Consider the following 25,297-nt stretch of genomic DNA (forward strand, 5'->3'; position numbering starts at 1 on the left):
TCTCTCTCTCTCTTTCTCTCTCTCTCTCTCTCTCTCTCTCTCTCTCTCTCTCTTTCTTTCTATTTCTCTATAACTAGTATGCTAGTAAAGTTAAAAAATAGTTAAAATATCTCAACTTTACTAGCTTCTAGTAAATCACTAGCATACTAGCAGTTAGTAATAAAGCATCGTGTTAATCATGCTTAATGGCACGAATTTGAGGTGAAACGTGGTAATTTATGTAAAAACAGATTAATAATTAATATTAGGAACGTAAAATCAGTTTATATAAATTATAAGTCAATATTTTTAATTATATAAAATTGAATTTAAAATATAAAATTTAGTATTATTTATTAATCTGCATACACAATTTATTTTTAAAATTGTGTGAGTTTATATCTTTTCATATAAAACTGTCATATAAAACATCTTTCCTTTCTTTTCTTTCCAATTTTTCGTAACTATTTCAATCTTATCGCACACGTCTAATGTTGAATCACTCCTGTGTGTGTTTCCCCTTTCTTTTAAATTATATTTTTAATTCCACAAATATAATTCTATAATTAAGCTACCTTAAATGACACATTATTATATTACAAATAAAAATGAAAAAACTTTATAATCTTGAATTGATGCATCGGTTAATTCCTAATTGCAATTTACACGTGCCTCTTAATATCAAAAACAGCGTCAAAATAATCCATTTGCCATCATGTGTAATAATAATTTCATGCCGCTACAATCACATATATAAGGAGAGAATATTAATAAAAAAATGTGTTATATATGTTCTATATTTGCATTTATATCTTTCTTTCTACTAAATTTATATATTTCTTTGTACTAGAATAATTCTTATTTTATATTTTACATTATTCATTATTTTCAAAACTAGAAATCAAGCGTCGAAAAAGTCGCTCGAAAACGTCGCTCGAGCCTCGCTTTCTTATCTCTCTGTATATTCCGAGAAATTTCATGCCCGTTTTTTCCTGGAATTGCGCTCACACTCATACACACAAGCAAAGACTGTTGGAAGGGAGTCGGACATAGAAACAAAGAAGATAGCGATATTTAAGTAGCGTGCCTCTCTTTCTAAAAAGGAGGTACAAGCAGCCAATCATAGACATAGAAATATCCTTCTCTATGTCTTTCTCTTTCTTTCTATTAGAGGTAGAGGGGGCATACGTGCGTTCTCTTTTCCATTAGAAAAGGACAGCATAACTGCTAACAGCTCTCTATCCTTTCCTCTCGAAGGGATATTTTTCTCCTCGTTGCATCCATCTAAATCCTACCTAAACTTTCCATGATCGTTAGTAATCGTTTCAGAGCGCGAGTCTGTGGTGAAGTCGCGTCTTTATACCCGTCGAAAATAAATCGCGCATGTAAACGAGTATCGAAAATGCCGGATTAAATAACGAGTGACCGTCTCAGTGCGTTTATTAACCCGCGAAAGAACACGATATGTTTCTTTTAATATACGTAAACGACATCGATGTGATTTACGTGCCGAGATATTGCATGACGAAATTTGAAAGTTTCAGTTTTACAACGCGAGTGAATTAGTGAATTATCGCTGTTTATATCGCGCAAAATCTTATGCGTCCTGGGTTTTCCTGAAAAAAATACGCTCTTATTTTATTGTTAGATGTACGGTAACGCGTTTCCCCCCATCTCTCTCCCCCCTATCCTCATCCAATCCTTCCTAATTTTTCCGTAACCGTTGCAATCAGATCGTATTAGCGCGGATCCGAAATCGAATAGTGCTCGCTCCGTTATCTCCCGCATTGTTTTATCCGTCGAACGTGATTTCCGCGTGTGAACGAGTATCCGAAATGCCGATTCGAGTGATGGCTTATAGTTTTTACGTATAGATTGATTCGTAAACGAGACTAACATAACGTGTCTTTTAATATACCTGTATTTATAGGCAATGTCGGAATAATTTTTGCCGCCATATATAATAATAATCTCGCGCCACGTTACCATGGTAACGCGCGAATAACGCGCGGGAAATACAGTGACTGAAGTACGTCGCGTTTTACGTTTCGTGTTTAAATTTATGGTATTCTCGCTGCGTCTAGAAGTGATTTTTATTAAATGATCGTTCACATACGTTATTGTGAAAACTGATCGAGGTCTCAGAAGCGTCGCCCGATCTCCGTTCTTGTCTTTGTTTATATCATAAATGTTTATTGTACCCGGCTTTATTTGTGTAAGAGACGCGCTCCGTCGCGACGTACATTCCTTCCCCCACTCTGCCTACCTATCTCTGCTCAAAATTTTTATAAATATTCCGTAACCTTTTCAGTCATAGTCGTGCGCAGGTCATGGTTGGGTCTTGTCTCTCGCGTCTTTCTATCCGCAAAGTGAATTTCGCGTATGAATAAGTATCGGGAGTGAAGAAATTAAACAACGGGCGAATCTCAGCATTCCTATTAATCCGCACAATTGCGATTATACGCGTATTTCAATATTCGTAAACAGCGTCGACTTAATCTATCGGGTTGTCATATATGACAGATTTCGAAAACCTCAGTTTTGCGAAAAGTGAGTAACTTAGTAAACTATTGAATTAGTGAAGTACATTACACACAAAGACACACAATATGCAAGTGAATATATAGTGAAAATATACCAAAAGTGTGGTATATAATTATCTGGAGCAAAGAAAGAATCAGGAACAGAAAGGAATAAAGTGATAATCAAATGCAGATAAAAGGCATGCAATGACGACACATCGATTTTGGTGAGTAAAATCAATTATCGCACATTCACAAATGTTAATCCGTAATTTTTGAAAACGATTATAATAAATCATGTTGGACGATTATTTTAATCTCAATTTATTCCTTTTATTCATTAATCACAATTTCTAATCATTTAATATTTATTCAGGTCATGGTTGAGTCGTGTCTCTCGCGTCTTTCTATCCGCAAAGTGAATTTCGCGTGTGAATAAATATCGGGAGTGCCGAATTAAACAACGGGCGATTATTTCGGTACATTTATTAGTTTGCGCAACCGCGACATGTGTCTTTCGATATTCGTAAGCGGTATCCGTGATTTATCTGCCGAGACATTGAAAATGGCGGGATTTCAATTTTGCATCTCGCGAGTAAATAAATTAATTATCGCTATTTATAACGCGTAATTTTGTGCGACCGGCTTCCGAAACGTACTTTTATCGGGATGTCCGCGTTTCTAAGAAATTCTTTTTAGATTATTTGTAATTATTACAGGTGCATTAACGTGATCGAATTACGCTCGCTCTGTTTTTCGCATTGTTCAACCATCGAAAGTGATTTTCGCGTGTAAACGAATGTCCAAAATGCCGATCCGACTGACGGCTTATACGTTTTAACGCATCGATTGATCCGTAAGCGCGATTAACGCGTCTTTTGATATATTTAGAAGCAACGCCGAAATTATTTGCCGCCATATATAATAATAATTTCGCGCCACGTTACCATGGTAATGCGCGGGAAATGTAGTCACTGAAGTACGTCGCGTTTTACGTTTCGTGTTTAAATTCATGGTATTCTCGCTGCGTCTAGAAGTGATTTTTATTAAATGATCGTTCACATACGTTATTGTGAAAAATAATCGAGATCTCAGAAGCGTCGCCCGACCTCCGTTTCCGTTCTTATCTTTGTTTATATCGTAAATGTTTATTGTACCCGGCCTTGTGTAAAAGACGCGCTCTCGTCGCGACGTACATTCCTTCCCCCACTCTGGCTACCTATCTCCGCCCAAAATTTTTATAATATTCCGTAACCTTTTCAGTCATAGTCGTGCGCAGGTCATGGTTGAGTCTTGTCTCTCGCGTCTTTCTATCCGCAAAGTGAATTTCGCGTGTGAATAAGTATCGGGAGTGCCGAATTAAACAATGGGCGATTATTTCGGTGCATTTATTAGTCCGCGCAAATGCGACATGTGTCTTTCGATATTCGTAAGCGATATCCGTGATTTATCTGCCGAGACATTGCAAATGGCGAGATTCGAAAGTTTCAATTGTGCGGTTCGCGAGTTAATTAATTAATTATCGTTATTTATAACGCTATAATTTTCTGCAATCGGCTTTTAAAATGCACTTTTATCGGGATGTCCACGTTTTTATGGAATTCTTTTTAGATATTTATAATTATTACAGTTGCATTAGCATGGGTCCGAATTGTGCTCGCTCTGTTTCTCGCGTTATTCAATCATCGAAAGTAATTTTCGCGTGTGAGCGAGTGTCCGAAATGCCGATCCGACTAACGACTTATAATTTTTACGCATCGATTGATCCGTAAGCGCGATTAACGGATATATTTAGAAGCAATGCCGAAATTATTCGTCGCCATATATAATAATAATCTCGCGCCACGTTACCATGGTAACGCGCGAATAACGCGCGGAAAACACAGTGACTGAAGTATGTCGTGTTTTACGTTTCGTGTTTAAATTCATAGTATTCTCGCTGCGTCTAGAAGTGATTTTTATTGAATGATCGTTCACATACGTTATCGTGATCGAAATTTCAGAAGCGTCGCCCGATCTCCGTTCTTGTCTTTGTTTATATCGTAAATGTTTATTGTACCCGGCTTTATTTGTGTAAGAGACGCGCTCTCGTCGCGATGTACATTCCTTCCCCCACTCTGCCTACCTATCTCTGCCCAAAATTTTTATAATATTCCGTAATCTTTTCAGTCATAGTCGTGCGCAGGTCATGGTTGTGTCTTGTCTCTCGCGTCTTTCTATCCGCAAAGTGAATTTCGCGTATGAATAAGTATCGGGAGTGAAGAAATTAAACAACGGGCGAATCTCAGCATTCCTATTAATCCGCACAATTGCGATTATACGCGTATTTCAATATTCGTAAACAGCGTCGACTTAATCTATCGGGTTGTCATATATGACAGATTTCGAAAACCTCAGTTTTGCGAAAAGTGAGTAACTTAGTAAACTATTGAATTAGTGAAGTACATTACACACAAAGACACACAATATGCAAGTGAATATATAGTGAAAATATACCAAAAGTGTGGTATATAATTATCTGGAGCAAAGAAAGAATCAGGAACAGAAAGGAATAAAGTGATAATCAAATGCAGATAAAAGGCATGCAATGACGACACATCGATTTTGGTGAGTAAAATCAATTATCGCACATTCACAAATGTTAATCCGTAATTTTTGAAAACGATTATAATAAATCATGTTGGACGATTATTTTAATCTCAATTTATTCCTTTTATTCATTAATCACAATTTCTAATCATTTAATATTTATTATATATATTTGTATATATATTGGGTTGAACGGAAAGTTTGTTCCGTTTTTTACTAAGAAATAAAGACCGAAAAAACGGCAATATATATATATTGATAATTATAATCGTTGATTATATTACCTCTACTATTTAGCAACCATAAAACAATAATCAATAATTAATACAATCTAATTAGTGCGATCTTAATATTGATCATTCTACGATGCGGCAGTGTATATCTTTAACGCTTCTTACATACGATAGCAATACTCGAATATTTTATGTTGGCAAAATTAATAATTCATGTCGGACGCGAATCGTTTTGAAGAAAACGCGAGAAAAATAAAAAAAAATTAATGCATTCTTAAACTATAAATTATAAACTGAACATACGTTATCGTGATCGAAATTTCAGAAGCGTCGCCCGATCTCCGTTCTTGTCTTTGTTTATATCGTAAATGTTTATTGTACCCGGCTTTATTTGTGTAAGAGACGCGCTCTCGTCGCGACGTACATTCCTTCCCCCACTCTGCCTACCTATCTCTGCTCAAAATTTTTATAAATATTCCGTAACCTTTTCAGTCATAGTCGTGCGCAGGTCATGGTTGGGTCTTGTCTCTCGCGTCTTTCTATCCGCAAAGTGAATTTCGCGTATGAATAAGTATCGGGAGTGAAGAAATTAAACAACGGGCGAATCTCAGCATTCCTATTAATCCGCACAATTGCGATTATACGCGTATTTCAATATTCGTAAACAGCGTCGACTTAATCTATCGGGTTGTCATATATGACAGATTTCGAAAACCTCAGTTTTGCGAAAAGTGAGTAACTTAGTAAACTATTGAATTAGTGAAGTACATTACACACAAAGACACACAATATGCAAGTGAATATATAGTGAAAATATACCAAAAGTGTGGTATATAATTATCTGGAGCAAAGAAAGAATCAGGAACAGAAAGGAATAAAGTGATAATCAAATGCAGATAAAAGGCATGCAATGACGACACATCGATTTTGGTGAGTAAAATCAATTATCGCACATTCACAAATGTTAATCCGTAATTTTTGAAAACGATTATAATAAATCATGTTGGACGATTATTTTAATCTCAATTTATTCCTTTTATTCATTAATCACAATTTCTAATCATTTAATATTTATTATATATATTTGTATATATATTGGGTTGAACGGAAAGTTTGTTCCGTTTTTTACTAAGAAATAAAGACCGAAAAAACGGCAATATATATATATTGATAATTATAATCGTTGATTATATTACCTCTACTATTTAGCAACCATAAAACAATAATCAATAATTAATACAATCTAATTAGTGCGATCTTAATATTGATCATTCTACGATGCGGCAGTGTATATCTTTAACGCTTCTTACATACGATAGCAATACTCGAATATTTTATGTTGGCAAAATTAATAATTCATGTCGGACGCGAATCGTTTTGAAGAAAACGCGAGAAAAATAAAAAAAAATTAATGCATTCTTAAACTATAAATTATAAACTGACACGTATGCGGACAAAAAGTGCGCGTCACAAAATACGATACTATCGCTATCGAAAGCGAATTATATTAATTAATTTAACAAATTACTCTGAACCGAATACTGTTTGAAAAACATTGACAATTTTAATCGATTCGTTGAACTATGCGCTATAATCGACGGTACATCGAGAGTGTCGTGAAAAAAATCTCCGGTCTCTAACGCGTGGTCCTTTCTTTCTTTTGCAGGTAAGTGGGTTGCATATCGTAAAGCTTTCGCATACCGTCGGTAAGTCCTGGCTTTTTCCTCCTTGAAAGCTTCCTTGTTTCATACGTGATACTGTACCGTCGTTCTCTATCGGAAAAGCTTCTCGAGCTTTCACGCCAGTCGGTATATTCGCGAACGCAATCCTTTCGGGTCGTGAACGGGTTACCGACACGCTCGTGTCACCCGGTATATATGTCGGTACCGTGTTACGGTCTCACGCACACAAGACACGCGTGCATTCAGAATCATATACATATTTAGATCTATCCGTCTATGCTTGTCTATCTGTAAATTTGAAACAGCTCTTTGGAAATGTTCATTGTCTCGCGCCTTTTCACTATTTCTTATTAAGCACCACACCAGATGGGTATACGACAATTTCATTCTCTCTATAAGCTCACGCCGATCCCGCGATACGATTATGTATTATGCATATTGTCGATCTGTTAACGTATCGATGAGTTAGACTATGGATCGGTAATGACATTTCATTAAAATTACATATCGCGACCTCGACCTTTAAACAACCTCGATATTCGACCAATGATATTTGACGGAATTGAATAATATTTTTACCTGCTAATTACATCGACGTATTGATAAGTACACAAGTGATAATTATTTGATAATGATGTTAAAATACTTTTTGATGAATATAATATCGTATTTTATTATGTATTACATCACTATCAATCTTATTGTTATTATCATCGTGATCATTATTTTTATCGCTATCATCGTTATCGTCGTTGTTCTCGTCTTTATCATCGTCCTCTAGTCGTTATTATTAATACAATATTTAGAACGAATGCAATCTATTGGTAAATATTGATCGTATATATAAAATTGAGCAAGTAAGTAGTGAACTGCATATGAAATCAGGCTTGCGTCGTCCGCCTAAAACAATGCTATACTACTTTGCTATATAAGTAGAATGATCAAACTATCTTTTATCATACACAGATTTTTGGATAAATCATAATTTCAATTCGCGATAAAAATGGGAATTATTACATACAATCTGCTAATTACAACAAACACATACATAATATATTCATTCTTATATTATTATTAAAAAATAAAATTATTTGAAAGTATAAATTCTTTATATTTTTTTCTTCAGATTGATGTGATTAATTAAAATGTTATGAATAGATTATATAAATGTAAATTTAGTTATTATAATTTTTTTAAATAAATCCTTAAATTATATTAATTTATAAAATATTATTTAGAAAAAAGATAATTGTGTCGATAAGATCAACAATAAGATCGATAATAAATGTACTTAAATGTCGCAGTTAGTACGATAAATGTATTTAAATGTCGCGAATTTGTTGAGAACATATAAAAATTAAAGAGCGAATGAAAACTTGTTAAAAGTGAAATAAAAAAAACACGAGTCAAAGTTTTCAATCTTTTAGCAGTCGCGCGATAATTCAAATAATATTAAATTTATTAACTCTATACTATATTATTATTATTATTATTTTTACGCTAAAGCGATAATTAATGGATACCGTGGTAACTGCGACTAAAAGAGCCACTTGATACAGACACCGGCATTTCAGTAGCCGGCGTCTCTTTATAGTCTTTCAACGCTTTTTACAAAGCGGGAAATGAGCAGGGGAAAAGCACGATAACGAGTGGTTTACGTCGCGAAACGAGACAAAGCAACTATGCAAAGCGAAATGTCAAGAGCGCGATACCTCTCTTCTGTCACGCAGCATGAATTTTCTCAATCGTCGAGTTTCGAGGCTACTACGATCGCGGTGACACCATCCATTCGCGTTGCGAAATGGTTTTGCAAGAACCAACTCTCTCCCGATAGGGATAGGACGAAACTATCGTTCGGAACAATGCAGAAAATCGAAGGGACTCGCGCAAGTAATTTACGTAATGCGTACCGCGATAGCTCGTTTGACACCTGTCGATATTTAACAATGGAAGATTCACAAAAGCCCGTAGAGAGCGACTCCTCGGAACTTTACCTTGCTTTGCCTCGATATAAAGCGCATCGTGCTTTGTTCGGTGTTTTGAATTTTTGTTGAACAATCGTCTCCTTCTCGCGTTCATCATAGTTTTTGTTCTTGTGTCTATTTATTATCTGCGCGACCCATTATTGCACTAGAAGATAAAATTTTTGTTGAACAGAGTTTTATATATAGGCATATGTATATCTGTTTGTTCAAATTTCTGTATAAATTGAAAATAAAAGATTATTTGCATAAAAAATTTAGTTCAGAAAAGCAGAGATGGAAAAATGATTGTGAAAGAACGATTATGATAAAAGGATTTCCATTGCGATTTCATATACAATAGAAATTAGAAAAAATCTTCAAATGTATGAGAAATTGTAAAAAGAAAGAAGGGAAAATAAAAAAGCTAATAATAAATAAATATTCAAATATCAGGAGGAATGTCTTCTTATTATTAAAATACATCGAGCAGATGTCGAGATAAAAATCAAAGTTTGAAAAAAAGGATGTATTTAATTATATTGCATATAAGAAAAAATAGTAATATAAATAATTTCTCTTACTTTCAGAAGAAAATTAAAAGAAAAGCTTTATATAAATATGTCCAATTATATAATGATTTTATTTTACAATATTTTTACGGGGTTTCACGTGAAAGAAAAAATTAAAAAAAAAAGATCTTGCACATTCTAATATACATGATTTAAAATATATTTTCGTTGTATAACTAAAATGTTATTAATATTTTCATCTCAATATTTATATTACTATTTTGCACACGCACGTAGATACTAAGCGTAGCACCGAGAAATTAGAAAACTGGACTTTAATGCAAACCTCGGGGACCGCGAGGAAAAGTTTTAGCAGGGGATAAAAATGCGGGATTCCTCCCTTTGTCGAGCACCGAAATGAAAGGATATGCCGAAGGAAGTAGCGGAAGACGAAGGGAGGAAAGGATCATCGTGTGCCCGTGGGCGCGGGGTGTGCGGGACGAGGGTGCGGGTGCGGGTGCGTGGACCTGCGCGTGAGCGACCGCCTGGAATTCGCAGCATTGGCTGCGCGAGGGCGCGTGGCGGATCGAGGGTGTCAGTCACAGGCCATCTGCCCAGCAACGAGCACGTAAGTGTTGGCAGAATCGCACGGTAATTCGGCCTGGTCTCTCTCCATCATCGGTCCCGTGAAAATGACTCGCCGCGATCGCGCATCTCTCGACTCGCCTCGAGACGGGACCGATTAATTATTTTACGGGCCCGAAGGGACCCTCGCTTTTCGCGACGCGAAAAATTTCACCGGCGGTTTCTGTGATTTCCTCAAAAATGGCGGGTACCGCTATGCACAAGTTACATTGCGCGCCGATCCCGTTGGTCCCAAGAACGAGAGAACGATTCGCGAAGCATCGCGAGTGCTTTTACTGTATAGTCGATGTAGCTCGTTTCCGCCGGACGAGCCGATCATTGCGATATTTTCGTCGAGTGGTCAGTGAGTTGTCTCGTGAGGAGCCTCCTTTTCTCTGTCTTTTCTGACACATTCGATGCTCTTTCTCCTTTAATATGCTTGCGCTACTGTGCATCTTTTCGCTCAGATTGTTCCTGGGAATGGATATTTCAGATAACGTATAGATAATTTTCGAGCGAGAACTTTTTCATACATACTTTGCTATTTCAGACGGCACCGTTCTTTCTATCGATGATTTCTGAATACTATACTCGCGAATTTCCTTTTCGATTGTCTTAACGTAAAGAATTAATCTTGATTGTTGAAAATCAAGCAGCTAGAATGCATCTTTCTTTGAGAAAATACATTTTGTTATTAATTAAATGTATTCTGAAATTATACACTTTGTGTAATATTTTTAGCAGAATCTATTAAAATCTAGTAAAATGCTATTCACGTAATACAAATGCATAATTCTGCATTTATTTATTTTAGCGGATTATATAATGTTTTTTGATAACATGTAAATTTCGCGATAGAAATATTTTGCAAGTGAAAAAGCCTTTAGGACACTCATTACAGCCGATGTTATTGCTCATATCAAGTACGATACTTAAAATATAATGCCGTTGCGATTTGCCATGCATAAACAAGACACACCCGCAGAATTTGCATTTGTACGATGCAACGTGGAATAGTGACCGGCTCATAAAATATAGACGAGTTTACTTTAATGTTTTCATATGGGACTTTTACGAGAGAAATTCGATTCTCCTACAACGTGCACGTACAGCTAAATTTTCAATTTTTAAGAGAGAAACAATTTTACGTGAAAATATTAAATTAAAGATGAAAAAAATATATGTATTAAGCACACAAATGATAAGAAATACAATTTTTTAATCAGAATTTTTTTTGTGTTATATTATTTCTATTATATTATTTTTTTTGTATTATATTATTTCTATTTTATCGTACATATTATATATATAATTAAACTTTTTAATTCTCCAATAAACGATTTTCATTTTATTCTGGATATAAGATAATCGATAAGAAGATATGGCATACGATATACCTACATCAAATTATTTCTTACGCAAGATCATATAATTTCTATTGAAAAAGAAACGTATATTTTAATATTATTAAAATTTGTGTGTTTCACGCTTTAAATTCGTCTTAAAAATATTGCCAGTATAACGAGATATTTTTCAAAGCGAGCTTTGAAGAATTTAACAAGCAAAAGCTCTGATTTGCGCTTTTTCGTTCATTTAAGAGCAAGGGCGATATTAATAAATTGGAACGTTTCCCAGCATAAACTTTATAGATATTAATATCACAAAAATGAAAAGTGGTTACATTATCGTAATTGGAACTTGCTATATTATATTGCAAATATTCACAAGCATTATCGCGTAAAGTATAAACATAAAAATCATAAAAATCTCTAAGGGCTAACGCGAAATATGAGACTTTCAAAGCGGCTTTTAAATTTTCATGTCGATAAAGAGCGTCCAATGGAATTACATTGCATATATGTCGCATGCGGCAACGGTAATTGCTTAAATTATACGCAACTGTATTTCGCGGGAAAATTTTAGAGATAAATGGGAAATAACGAGAGATTCCACTATTATCATGTGTTATTATAATTATTAAATTATTCGGCAAACAAAAAACAGATTCTTTGATATGAGATTAATTAAATTTTTCAAAATATTGTGTAAATTTTCGATAAAATCAGAATAATGAGAATTTTATTATTAAAAAAAAGAATAAAGAGATTATATATAAATAATTATATAATAATTTTCATTATACATAATAATTTTCAATTATATATTGCAATCAAATATTCTGATGATAATTTTTAATTAGTTACATATATGGTATCATATTTTTGTCCTTACAATTTAAAATATCTTTTTTCTTTAATTGTTTATTCAAAAATTATTATACTTTATAATTGAGAGTTATTGAATAAAAATTCTGTTTGATATCGACGAACAGTTTATAAGTGATTGAACACGCCTTTGCATTTTTTGTAATGTATTGATCTCGTCGAGATTTCGTTATTCTCTTTTGTTTTTTAACAGAATATACCATTTTTTATTTGCGTGTCTCGATAACTGATATATCATTTTTTGTTTGTCTCATTCTTTTATATTTTTTTGCAATTCATTGATGCCGTTGAAATTCCATTGTTCTCTTTTGTTTTTTAATTGATATATGATATTTTGCTTGTGTGTGTCGATAATAATATCACTCTGAACACTACTATCACGGGAGTAATTCGACGTGAACGTGATAATACGAATATTGTTTCAATTCAATGAATCAACATGTAACACTCGACGTTGGCGTGAAATAAATGATACATTTTCCACCGTTTTCCATCCGTCGCGCGAATAAATGGCGAAATAATGACCGGGGAAAAAAGCCGCGCGTTGACAGATATCGTTTCACAAAGGGCAAATAAAAGCATAGAATTTCTGCGCTTTCTGGAAACTAACTGAAACGATAAATGGTAAAATTTTGCTTTCTGGATCGCAGGTTCGAAGCCCGTAATTTCATTCAATATTCGATCGATCTCGCAAATACTCGCATATATTTGTGGAAAGCTTATCAGTGTTTTACACGAGCTGTGTGGAAAAAGAGATACCGCAGATTTACTTGAAAATACTTGGAATTCTTGTTAAACGAGATACGAAAATAATATTTCGAATTTAACAAAAGTTAATACCTATTCATTAATGAATATTTTCATTTAAATGACGATTGATATTAAAAATATCAGTTTATTTTATTTTTTTGTCAGTTGATAATTAATATTAATATAATATTTAATACATATGCAGAAACGGATAGTACACGCACACACGTTTAAAAAAATTTAACTTGATTTCTGAATTACATTAATTTTTTGCAATTTTTCAAAATATTTTCTATATCGAATTATTGTATCACATACGCATATCACACATACCCGTTATTTCTACTTATTTGCATCGTGACATAACAAAATTTAACAAATTTAATTAATCCACGTGCTTTCAAAATTTAAATTCGGAATAAAAGAATATTTTGATGATAATATTATAGTGTAATTACATTATAATTATAAGCGCAAGTGAACGGTCAATGGCAGAAACGTTTTGCGGCCAACTCTTGTGCAGTTCGATATTGTAAGTAGGACGTGAACCTGGATAATTGTGCGCGCGCATTCGTGTGCGTTATACACATACATACACATATTTTCGTACATTTGAACGCGACTCTTCATTTCCGTACATTCGGTCATCGCGTGAAAGGCGGGACGTCGCGTTTCTAATCATGGTGTTGAATTACAATCAGAAACCGCCGGATGCACGTCTAACAACAAATGTCAAGATAGCTTATTAGCGGCAACAGGTGTAAATCTAACATGTAGTAAATTTCCGGTGTGTATGTGTATGCTATCTGTCTGTCCATTGGGAGAAAGGTTTATTTGTCCGAGGCTATATTATTGATAAATTCTCGTCAAAAATTTTCCGTTTATCAATCTTTGGCAATATTTTGGCAATGTATTGTCAATTTCTTCTATTTATAAAATAAATAATGTTTATAATAGCTGTTATCAACTTTTATTAAATGAGTAATTACGCAGTTGATTAATTAAAAAATGACAAAAAGATTACATTATTTATTATATATATTATATAAATCAGTTTTCATGTGTGTATAAAATTTTGTTTTGACGACATAGAAAGATACAAATATTCGCCGAAAAATATGCATCAAATATCGCGGTGTCTAATGCCCTGGGGCAAGGACAGATGCAGCCTATAGAAGGTTAGGTTTAGATATAGAGGTCGGAGGTCAGAGATCGGAGGTCGGAGGACGCGGAATGATGGTCGGAGGACGTTGAGGGAGGTAGGGGGAGGGTGAAGTGGGAAGAAGGGAGCTGCAGCCTGGGAATGATCAATACTACTCGTATACGCCAAGTTCTCCCGCGAGAGTACCGAAGATGAGTGGAAGAGCACGAGAAATTGAACGTTTTCGATTTGGAAGAGTGATAATAAAGCTCTCTCTCTCGCAACAGGGGAAGACGTATAAAACGATTCCTCGTCCATCTGCGTTTAGTATCGGTATTCTTGTATCGTGTTACATTCTCGGTGGGATCTTTTTAGAATCGCTTGGTAGCATTTTTATCTTTTTTTTTTTTTTTCTTTACCGTATAATAGCCAGAATACCATTTAGGAAAATTTATATACATATACGTGCGTATCATGGAAATTGGCGGAATTCAATTATGTTTGAAGTTCCGGTTTCCACGAACCCGCATGCATCAGAACGCGGATACGCAATTTCAGCTTGTTACTCTGCTCTCTGTTTCTCTGAATTTTATCTCGACATATCCATCCATCATCTCCTGTTTCGCTAGCTTTAAACTGTGAAACCTTGTTATAACAAGCTTTATCTTTTAAATTTAATTTTTAATTTAACTTTATTTTATTACAAAAATTTCGTTTGATTGATATCTTGCGCGAGATTTTGCTTTCGACTAAGTTTTATTAATAAAAATTTGAAATATAAAATAACAAAATATTATTAAGAAATATATTCCGTTTTCTATTATCGCTAATTATATTATACAATTCAAAGAAAATTCCAGGGGAAAAGAGTTTTTAAATTTCAAGAACTCCCGTAAGAGAAAAAGGGAGAGATAAAAACCAATGCATGTAAATGAGGAAAGAATGCATAGGTAAACTGAATTATTAATGAGTAAATTAACCAAGCAAAATCAAGTTTGAAAGAAAGTTTTAATTTTTTTGCAGCATTTAATAGCCGAGAAACAGGAGTATTTAAAAGATTTATGTTTTCTCATGTTTTTCTGCTATTTTGTAAATTGTTCTCAAGGAAATATTGCGCATCCTTCTTTTATTAAAAAAAAAAAACTTTCGAAGTTTCCCAGTTTTTTTCCTCCTTTTATTGTAAAAGCCATCCAAGTAACAATCAAGCGGAGACCATCATAATATCGTGTGAGGCGTCTGATAAAATAATTAAAGGATACATTAAAATAATTAAAAAATTGTACGAAGCGCACGTGGGCTCTCAAGATTTTGAACGTGTCGCTCTTTTTCTATTTGTCGATCTATACGGCAAACTCCAACAAACAACAAAGCTCCTAGTGGAGTAATCATTTTGCAATTGTATTGTACGAATGCGGAATTTCGTGGTATATGCGTTAAAATATTGGCAATGCACGTGTGACGTAAACAGAATATTTTATATCCTTCGGAAAAAGATACAATCTTGTCTTTTGATGTGTCAAGGTTGAATCGAATTTTATTTTCCATATTTTACTTCCTTTAATCTCCGCTCAATTTTTGCAAATTTTTGTGCTGTACCCATTTTAAAACTTTAATTTTCAAACGTCTATATACGTTTCAGCTTTTGAATTCTGATATATGTACATTAAGAAGGAAGCACGAAAGATCAAGTAGAAAGATGAATCATCGAAGATTACCTCTATCCTAGTCTCGTATTAAAAATACAATACCCTTTAAATACTCCTTCCGCTCTCATTGACTTATCGACTTTTGGTCGACTCATCTACGGGAAACGAGCTGTCGCTAACGCGATCGATCATGCGAGTCTCGCGATAAATGTATAGAACGTAAATCTTCGCGAAAACGAGGCCACGAAACACCATTCTCCTTTCTCTCTTTCTTTCTAGATCGATGATCGTAATTAGAATAGCCTAATTCGAGGCAGAGGAACATCGTCGCTCGCGAGCGCTAATCGCCGGCGAGGATTGATAAAGGCACCTTGGAATCATCCTGTGCAAACTCGCGAGAGCGGTGTGTACGGCAACGGCACTGTGTGTGTGTATAATAAAGGGGCGCGTAATCACACTACGTCACGGCGGGGCAAATGTTCCCGACGAGCTTTCGCGAGATCCCGCCACCGAGCAGCAAACCCGAAAAGAACCGTCGCCGGCAGGAACGTGACGACACCTCGGCATCCTCGCCGGTCCGTTTCCGGTACGGATACCGGTCGGGCGGTCGCCGTCGCGATGAAGTGAGCAATCTGTCGTCGGATTCGTCAACTTTCGTGACGATGTATCGCGATTATTGGCTGTGCTCACATCTAAACGCTTAAGAAGAAAAAAAAAAAAAAAAAAAGAAACGTGTAAACGACAGTGTTCAACGACGCGCATTCTGCTTCGATCAATTTCTTCGTTTCGACGAGAGACACCGGAAACTGAAATTGACAGAGAGAGAGAGAGAGAGAGAGAGAGAATAACGTTAAAGGGAATAGATCGGGGTCGACAGACAAGGCTGCGACAACGAGACGGCTACGAGAACGAGAACGAGGATAACGACGACGATGACGATACGATAGGCGGTTAGTTAAACGACAATGATAAGGGTCGCGATAGAACAAATAGTGCAATTGCGACATATATAGCACGTTGGTAGTTTCCGTATATAAATTATCCCCCATATATATAGAAATATATATAGCGCACAAATATATACATACGAAGCAAACATTTGTAAATATCGCGATACGCATACATAATTATAAATAAGCTCACTCGCACGGGCGTGTCGATTGACAAGCAATAGCAGCAATAAAGGGAACATTGTTATCTCGTGTTATACACTGTCGGTCCAGTGATTCCTGTTACACTGTGTTCGAAAGAGCTCGTTAATTGTTAAACCGCTCGACGAGTTATTCACTTATTTCACACGAGGACCGCGTGGAAAAGAGTACATCGACGACAAGATGGCGTTCGCCGCGGCGAGGATGATCCTCAAGGACAAGCGCAGGAAAGCCAGCAAGGAAGACTTCGCACCGCGAAACCGGAGCAAGGTAAAAATCGCACAAGATTATGCACGTCAAAATGAATTCTGTCATCATTCACGTGTCGCGCTCCTCCAATCGCGACCTGAAATTTATCACGATTTTGCGATTTATGCGCCGAGGAAAGTTTTAATCGAATTTTTAATAATTTTTATCACTTAACTTAGATATCGAAAATCGATTCAAAATTGATATCACAATCTGATTCTTAATTTAGAAATTTTGTCGCCCCTTAAAAGTTACTTTTTTTTATTTTAAAGAAAATATAAATAGCTTGGATTATTTATGAAAAGAGAGAAAAAGGGAGAGCGCAAACGATATCATTGGCAAGCATCTATACGCTCAAATTGAAATAATATTAACACGAGCATCTCTATCGTGAGTCGTTAGGCTGGAATTATATGCTCGAGTTACGATGACAGCTCCCCTTGAAACGATACGTGAGGAGAAACAACATCAGTGAATGCATAATAACGCCAGCTGGGTGGCTGATATCGCACGCGGATCACGCGAGACGGTAAAGTAAACGAGTCGGCTCGTTTTTATAGGGCAATTAATTTCGCGCAACGATAGGCATGAGATATAGACAGTGAAACTTATCGCAGACGTACTTTATTAAACGTTTAAACGGGACTTCTTATATGACAGAATAACACGCGCTGAATTAATTGAGAATATGTCGCGCACATATTTTCTGATTAAAAGCCACGGTACTATACGATACAATGAATATAATAAATGCAATCTTTAATCGCTTGGAAAAATTACACACAGTTTTAATAATACGTTAAGCCACCGTGCATAAAAAGGAGTTATTCCGCGATTTCTCTTACGTAAAGTATTTTTAATTGCTACAAATTATGGTCGGGAAAGATAGAGTGTGTATAACGCTTAATATCATTTTTTTTAAATACATTATTATTAGAAAAATGATATTATTTGGAATAAATAAGAATTACTTTACACATTTATATTTACAATTCAATTAGTGGTAGATTAAACTCTTGCGTTGAAGAAACAAAAATTTACATGACATACTTTAAGATACGCAATTATAATAACGCTCGTTCTTTGCAAGAATTTTGAGAAAATTTTTTATTTATAACAAAAATATATTATTAAGAATGCAACAAGAAAAAAATTAGTTAAAATATTTGAATGTCACACGAATTCTATAAAGCAACTATAAACGCAGTTGCAAATAACATAGATATTCGTAGATTATAATTTTAATAAGTTGATGCTTTTTTTATAACGATCGATATCATCGGAAAATCTCGACAGAGGAAACCGAAATATAAAAAATAAAACGTGCTCCAATTCTTCGTCTTTACACGAGATATGTATATCGATAACCTTGCGCTGTCCGCATGAACTTATTACAAGTTAATTGATTGAGAAGAAAAAATTAAGCATATAAAAATATGCGTGACTCATATTTTGCACGTATACGCATAATTAATAACACGTGCGCGGCAATAAAGAAGAAGTTTTCAAACGACCGATAATACAACGATATCGACTAAAGTTTTACACATACAGATATATACACGCACTCACGCTATTTCAAAAGTTCATCAAAATTGCATAACTTGTTGTGCCAACATTTGAGACGTTTTTCCGATACGTGCTCGCTCGCGTTTCCATTATATTTCATGCATCCGCACATTATTGCCGAAAATATTTCCGAGATTTAATATTTTATTTCTCAATATATCCAATCTATGTGTTATTTTGATAAATATTTTTATATTTTTTTTTTGCTCTCTTTTTATTTTCAATTTGCTATAATATATAAATGAGTATTTGAAAAATAATTCCTGATTACATTTTAAATTTATCTTGTTCAATTGTAAAAATAAATATGTATTAATCTTAATTATAATGAGCTTTTATATGATTTCAACCTTATGAAAAAATCATAATTAATTCATGAATAGAAAAAAACAATTTGATTATCGCGAGCTAACGTAAACATTAAACTTAGCAGTTATGTATTTCAATTTAAACAAAATTCTCTCTCGATTCTACAATTCATGAATTCAATCAAATAAAATTGATTGACATAATTTCATGGTTTGATATTGAGAAAAACGAGAATTGAGGGATCATTAAATGAATGCGGTAAGCATTCGAGTTGAGTTTTCCCTCGTTTAAGACCGTGACAAAATAACACCGTTGTGGAGCGAACGTAAAGTAGGTCCCGCGTTAACAAGTAGTAGTCGATTCTGATTTAACACGTGACGTAAACGGCCAGGCCGGGTGTGTCAGAAAGTTAACAGTTTTCGCCGAAACAACAAAAGTGAGGTCCGATCGATGCATTACATTTCGCTCGGTAAACCCGTCACGACTTGCCGACGTGACAGCTTTCCGATTTCACGGTCGCTCTTTTCCCCTTATAGATAGATAGATAGAGACTGCGCGGGAGAGAGAACGTCTAATCTCGTCAATTAAGTCGAGCGTTACTTTAAAAGGAACTCTGTCCGATGACAGTTAACACGAGAAATCTTTGCGCGATGTTTCGCGGATGTAATTACATACATGCATGTTGCATCAAAAGAAATATTGATGAATAAAATTTAATTCTTAGATTATAAAGTTTTTATTCATGTCGCGACATTTTTTTTATTATACATTAAATTCGTTATTCGAATTTCTCATGTGATTTAGAAACAGATTTAATATATTATTTTTGGGTTAAATATATTTGCGACGTCAGGCGAGCTAAATAGCAAGCCGTGTGGGAAAGGAGATAGTCTGATCAAATTATTATTACACGTGATCTGTTGGCAATTTGACAATTCGGTGCCTCGACTTAACATGACATTAAATCGAGGTCTCTTGGTAAACATCGTTGTTTATGTAAAACAAGTAATCACACGCTAGTAACTCACACTATGCTCTCAATGCGCGACAGTTTTAATGCACTACATATTTGATGATATGTGAATTAATCGTTGATAAAAACCGATATATGCTTTTTTTTGTTAAATGTAAAAAGTCTTTAAACGCGTCCACAACATTTCCATCAATTTTATTTTGATATAACGGGTTTTAGAAACAGTTTATAGAGAGTGCTATTTTTACTGACATAATTTCTTAATATTCTTTTTCTTTTTTTTTTATTTTTTAATATTTTATTCCATTGTGTTTGACAATTTTAATGCCATTGTGTCAAAGAAGTTCGTCGGTATCAGTTGCAGATCAGTTTGAACTTTACCATTCTCTTCTAGTTTGAAATAGATTTTTTGCCACATTAACGTATATAAGAATTTCTTTGCAGCCCACGCGTCGCATATCAAGCGTAACTTTTATATTCTGACATTTACGAAATGCATTATCACTTGTGTTCCTTCTTATGAATCGCACTTGCACACCGTCAAACCAACACATCGTGTCTATGGTATCGTCTCGGTGTGTTCTTTTATATACGATATCTTTATCTATACTCTTTCTCCCCCAACTACAGTGGCGTGGTAATTGGTGACCTATACTGTACTTGTGTTTGCAGGCTCGCAGCGCCAGTACAAGTAGCTTTAGAAGCCTGAGCCAGGTACATACCAAGATAATAATTCAGATCTATATACACATATATATATATATATATATAGTTGAGAGATTAGTTTACTAGCTACTTAGCTAGATATCTAGTGAATTATTTATGATTCATTCGCTCATTTTTTTAGAAACATAGATACCATCGCTCCACACATACACATGTGCGTAGAGGCGTAGAGCACGCGCATTTCGCTAAAACGTTGGGCGTAAATTTGCAAATTATTTCATCTAGAATATCTATGGTCCATTATTCTTGGTAGCCGTAATTGGATTACGACGTCAAACGAGAAATTGTACCAATCCTTTTCCTTGTCTGTGTCTTATTCGCAGACGTGTTGCGCGAACAAAAAGCTTTGCACGATTTCTCTCACTTTCCGACATGTCGTAATCGGACGTGGCTGCAATATGTGAAGAGAGTACCTTAAATAATCCCTTTCGCAAAGTCGATTTTTGCTGCAACAAAATAACAACGATACGTGACGGCGCCGGTTATCTTCTACTATCGCTCGCGTACATTCCACGCGAATCTCGGATTTAGGTCCCGCGATCACGTACCTCCCCACGAACGAGACGCTTGTGACATGTCATCCTTCGTGGCGTGTTCCCGATAATGTTTACTTAGAATGACATAATCGACTCGAGCATAATCTTGATAGCATGCATGCTAACTATATCGCTTAACGGCGACACAACACTGGTCATTAATTGAACGGTTGAGAATAAAAGTAGAGAGTAACCGCATGGCACGCACATTTCCTTCTGGAACTTTTGCTGATAACAAAACTGCTAACGCGCGTAGAAATGCATGCCTCGTATTCTTACGTAGCATTCTTTCTTGTCGTCTTGTTTTCTCTTTCCGCAAAGTTTTCGCAGAAAGTAAGAGAGAACGGAATTGTGTAGTAAGTATATCACGCGCGAAAGTGCCAGGTTGAAATAGACTACTGTAATTATACCAGAAATGTCTCGCGGGGAGGGGGAAAAAAAGGAGAAAGAAAGCTTGTCGGAAAATTTATGCCGCCTTTGTTGAGGCGTGCGATGACACGAATATGTCGAGAAGCCACCCGCTAATGAGCGCGTTTATGCGACTCGGCCTTGTTAAAACCGCGACATTTTTTCAAGCACATATATTCGTGCTTTACCATTCTAATTATTCACCCTTTTTATCTCAATCTCCGCTTTTACCTCGCGCTAACGTTTTACTGCGCGCGCTTGACACGCTACGACTGTAATATTGCAGCATTTTTTTTATATACGCAGTTACCTAAAACAATGTTCGTAATTGAGACGCTACTTTTCAAATAAATAAAGAACGGCATATTTCAGAAGGGAAAATTATAAATCGACTTATTTTTATCCATCGTAAAAATAATATTTCAAGAAAATACATGACTTACAATCGTTTCTGCATCAAGTCTTCAGTTAATGAACTAGTCGAATACTGAAGATAATGTTGAAAAGATTTTTATCCCATGTTACTCGTGCTTACTTCAAATATTTTGTTGCTTGAATCTAATATATTTTATATTGTTATAAAAAAAATTTTAATGTTTCTTTTTAGGATTGAAAAAGATAAATCTTTTACATTGAAAAACACACAATATGTGCGAAAATAAATAGGACATAACGAGCGATGCTAAATCGCTAATACTGACTATGAAATAATGGCGATCATTCGCTTAATTACATCTATTGTTATCGCGAATGGTTCACATTAGCTTAAAATTTAACAGCGCAAAGTTTTGCGCGGATACTTCCATTTGCAATCCGTAAATAGCGTAGGTCAAAGATTGTTTTTCGAAGGGATGAATACGTGGCGAAAATCGTTACTCGCTTTTTGCAAGTTCGAACATAAATTACTCTTGTACTTATAAAGTGCATTTATGAAAGCAAAATGAGAATAGTGCGGAATAAAGAAGAAATCTTCGGGATTAAAATACTGTAAAATTTAATACAGGATTCTCTGCTGTAGTAACTATTTAAAATATCGTGCCCGTTTAATAACTTTTTTTTACGTGAATTAATTTTTAATAAATGAATTAATTTTTATTAAATTGCTTTTCTTTTTAATTTGAAAAATCTTTGTAGCTATTACAACGAGAGTAAATCGAGATTATCCGGAAAGTAATCATGTTCAGCCTTACGGATCAAATCTATGCTTTGAAATCAGATCCGTCTCATTATAGAGATAGGTATCTCGCAAGAGATCTTGATTGCAATTAGGGATTTAAAAAGCATACTCTCGCGACTGACGCATAAATCTGACGCACCCTTAGCACCCTTTGCCAACGAGAATTAATACGTCCATTAATGGCGACAAACGAGAGATTGTCACGAAATGATTCTTGAGATATTACAGACGAATTTGTTTAGGTATGGTCTAAAATCGAAAATGAGATCTAGATCGATGTCTTTGACCGCGGTGCCCTCATCGGCCACACTGAAGCGCGGCTATATTATTTAATTATTAATCAGTCGGTTCTAGATCTTGCACGGGAGGGGGAGGGAAGTCAATGACACGCTTCAAGGACGCATTGGTCTTCCTAGACGTATAATATACGATTGTTTCTACATGCGACAAATTGGGCGAAGAATGAGTATCGTACACGTTCTGTGATACTTGTAATCCGATTATTCATCTTGGTCTGAAATCACGATTTACGCTCGTAAATCTTGTCACGCAGGAGACTTTTTTCGATCGAGAAAATCTGGGCCATCGGTGAAATTTCAAAGACTCACAGTTTAGTGTAATTTCTTTCTGATTGACTTCAAACGGGTAAAAAGATCGTATAAAATTCGTTTTTATTTCATCGTAATAATTATTTGTTGCAATTTATTTTAATTGATTTTTATTATTAAAAATGAATGTTTATTATTGTTATCATCAAAATTTATTGTTTAAAATTTATAAAAAAAGATAGTTGCACACATTGCAAAAACATTATACATTGAATATTCAAGAGCTTAATAATTGAGCATATAAAGAGATAAATGGAAATTATACGCGATTGCTCTTGTATAACAACAATGCCGTTGTTTCTATTCGGTTTATGATGCTCCAGTGTCTCGCAAAGCATAGTCTTTCAAGGGCGGCCGCAATCATTTCCAATTATTGATCTTTTGAAAGAGGTTTCCGGGTCTCGCTCGCAAACACTCCGGGCAAAACTTGAGTGGGTGAAATGGCCGAGACGGAAATAACGCAGTACAATGCTTGTATATGAGACCATGAAGCCAAAAAGTGACAAAATTAAACCAAAAAGAGTTTGATTGGACAGAGTGTATAGGATCATTCATGTGAATATTTGTGGATCTTCTCATCTGTTTTATCAAACTAATTGAGAGAAAAATTCAATATATATTTATTTAATATATATTATAATATATATTTAAAATTTTTAAATATTTTCACGCTTAATTGAATTCATCGTAAAAATCGTCAAATATTGTCTTTATATTGAATTGTACAAAAACATGTAGTTGAGTATTAATTATTGAATATTGACACGAGTTGAGTGTCAGTTATTGGCAATGTGTGCAAATTTTTTTTTTTTTTTAGATAAAAAAGAAAAAAGAGACAAATTAAAAATTTTTTTTACCGATATAAATCAACTTTACCAATACATGTGAATGCATAAAAAAGGTCAAGATTGTCACGAATGAAACTAATAACTAGGTCGTCAACAAATTGAGTTAATTTTTGTGATCTATTTATAACTAAATAAAAATAATTTAATGCATTCTTTTATCTATTTGTGCCAATACAATTACGTTCGATCATCATTTCATAGCTTAATCATTTCATAACGATATTCTGCAATAGCAAACATATATTTTATTTTGAATGCATATCCTGCAGTTTTTATGCATGGAAAGATTATACCCATACTTTCTTTCAAAAATACCTTAATAGTAAATATCACACACACACACACACACACACACACACACACACACACACACACACACACACACACACACACACACACACACACACACACACACACACACACACACACACACACACACACACACACACACACACACACACACACACACACACACACACACACACACACACACACACACACACACACACACACACACACACACACACACAAGACACCAATAACTTAAAAAATATATTCAGCTATGGACAAGATAAACTATGTATCTCTCATGATATTACAAGTATATTTTGCGTACTCGTCTCTGCGGTATTGTTGTCACTCTTTTCGAGAAAATGATAATACAATACAGTGAGAGAGATAAAGTCAGCCGCATTGTCGCGCGAAAGAATAAAAATGGTATACATATCATATATCACGTTACCTAAAAAGGCAACGATCTAGATAAAGTTCCACTGTGTGCAGCATGCGAATTCGCTTTATGCAATCCTTCACTGGTTCTCTTAAAAAAAAAAAAAAAAAAAGGAAAGCTTTTAGCTATATCCCGTGGTGATATGATAG

The 25,297-nt window shown here is 34.9% G+C and overlaps 1 protein-coding gene across 6 annotated transcripts in view; it reads left to right on the top strand.

Moving 5' to 3' along the window:
- Nucleotides 1-25,297, top strand: part of LOC115240204 (neo-calmodulin-like) — a 52,014-nt gene that overhangs the window by 13,330 nt on the left and 13,387 nt on the right. The window contains exons 1-3 of one of the 6 annotated variants that reach the window (XM_029815220.1): nt 9,975-10,106; nt 16,144-17,285; nt 20,788-20,829. The exons of 1 other annotated variant lie outside the window; for it this stretch is intronic. In XM_029815220.1, the coding sequence (XP_029671080.1) occupies nt 17,199-17,285; nt 20,788-20,829 (129 nt within the window). In that variant the 5' untranslated portion in view covers nt 9,975-10,106; nt 16,144-17,198. 4 more of the 6 variants (XM_029815221.1, XM_029815223.1, XM_029815222.1 and 1 more) reach the window with 4 other exon arrangements.

The sequence above is a fragment of the Formica exsecta genome, unplaced genomic scaffold (genome assembly GCF_003651465.1).
Source record: "Formica exsecta isolate Colony F162 unplaced genomic scaffold, ASM365146v1 scaffold421, whole genome shotgun sequence".
NCBI lineage: Eukaryota > Metazoa > Arthropoda > Insecta > Hymenoptera > Formicidae > Formica > Formica exsecta.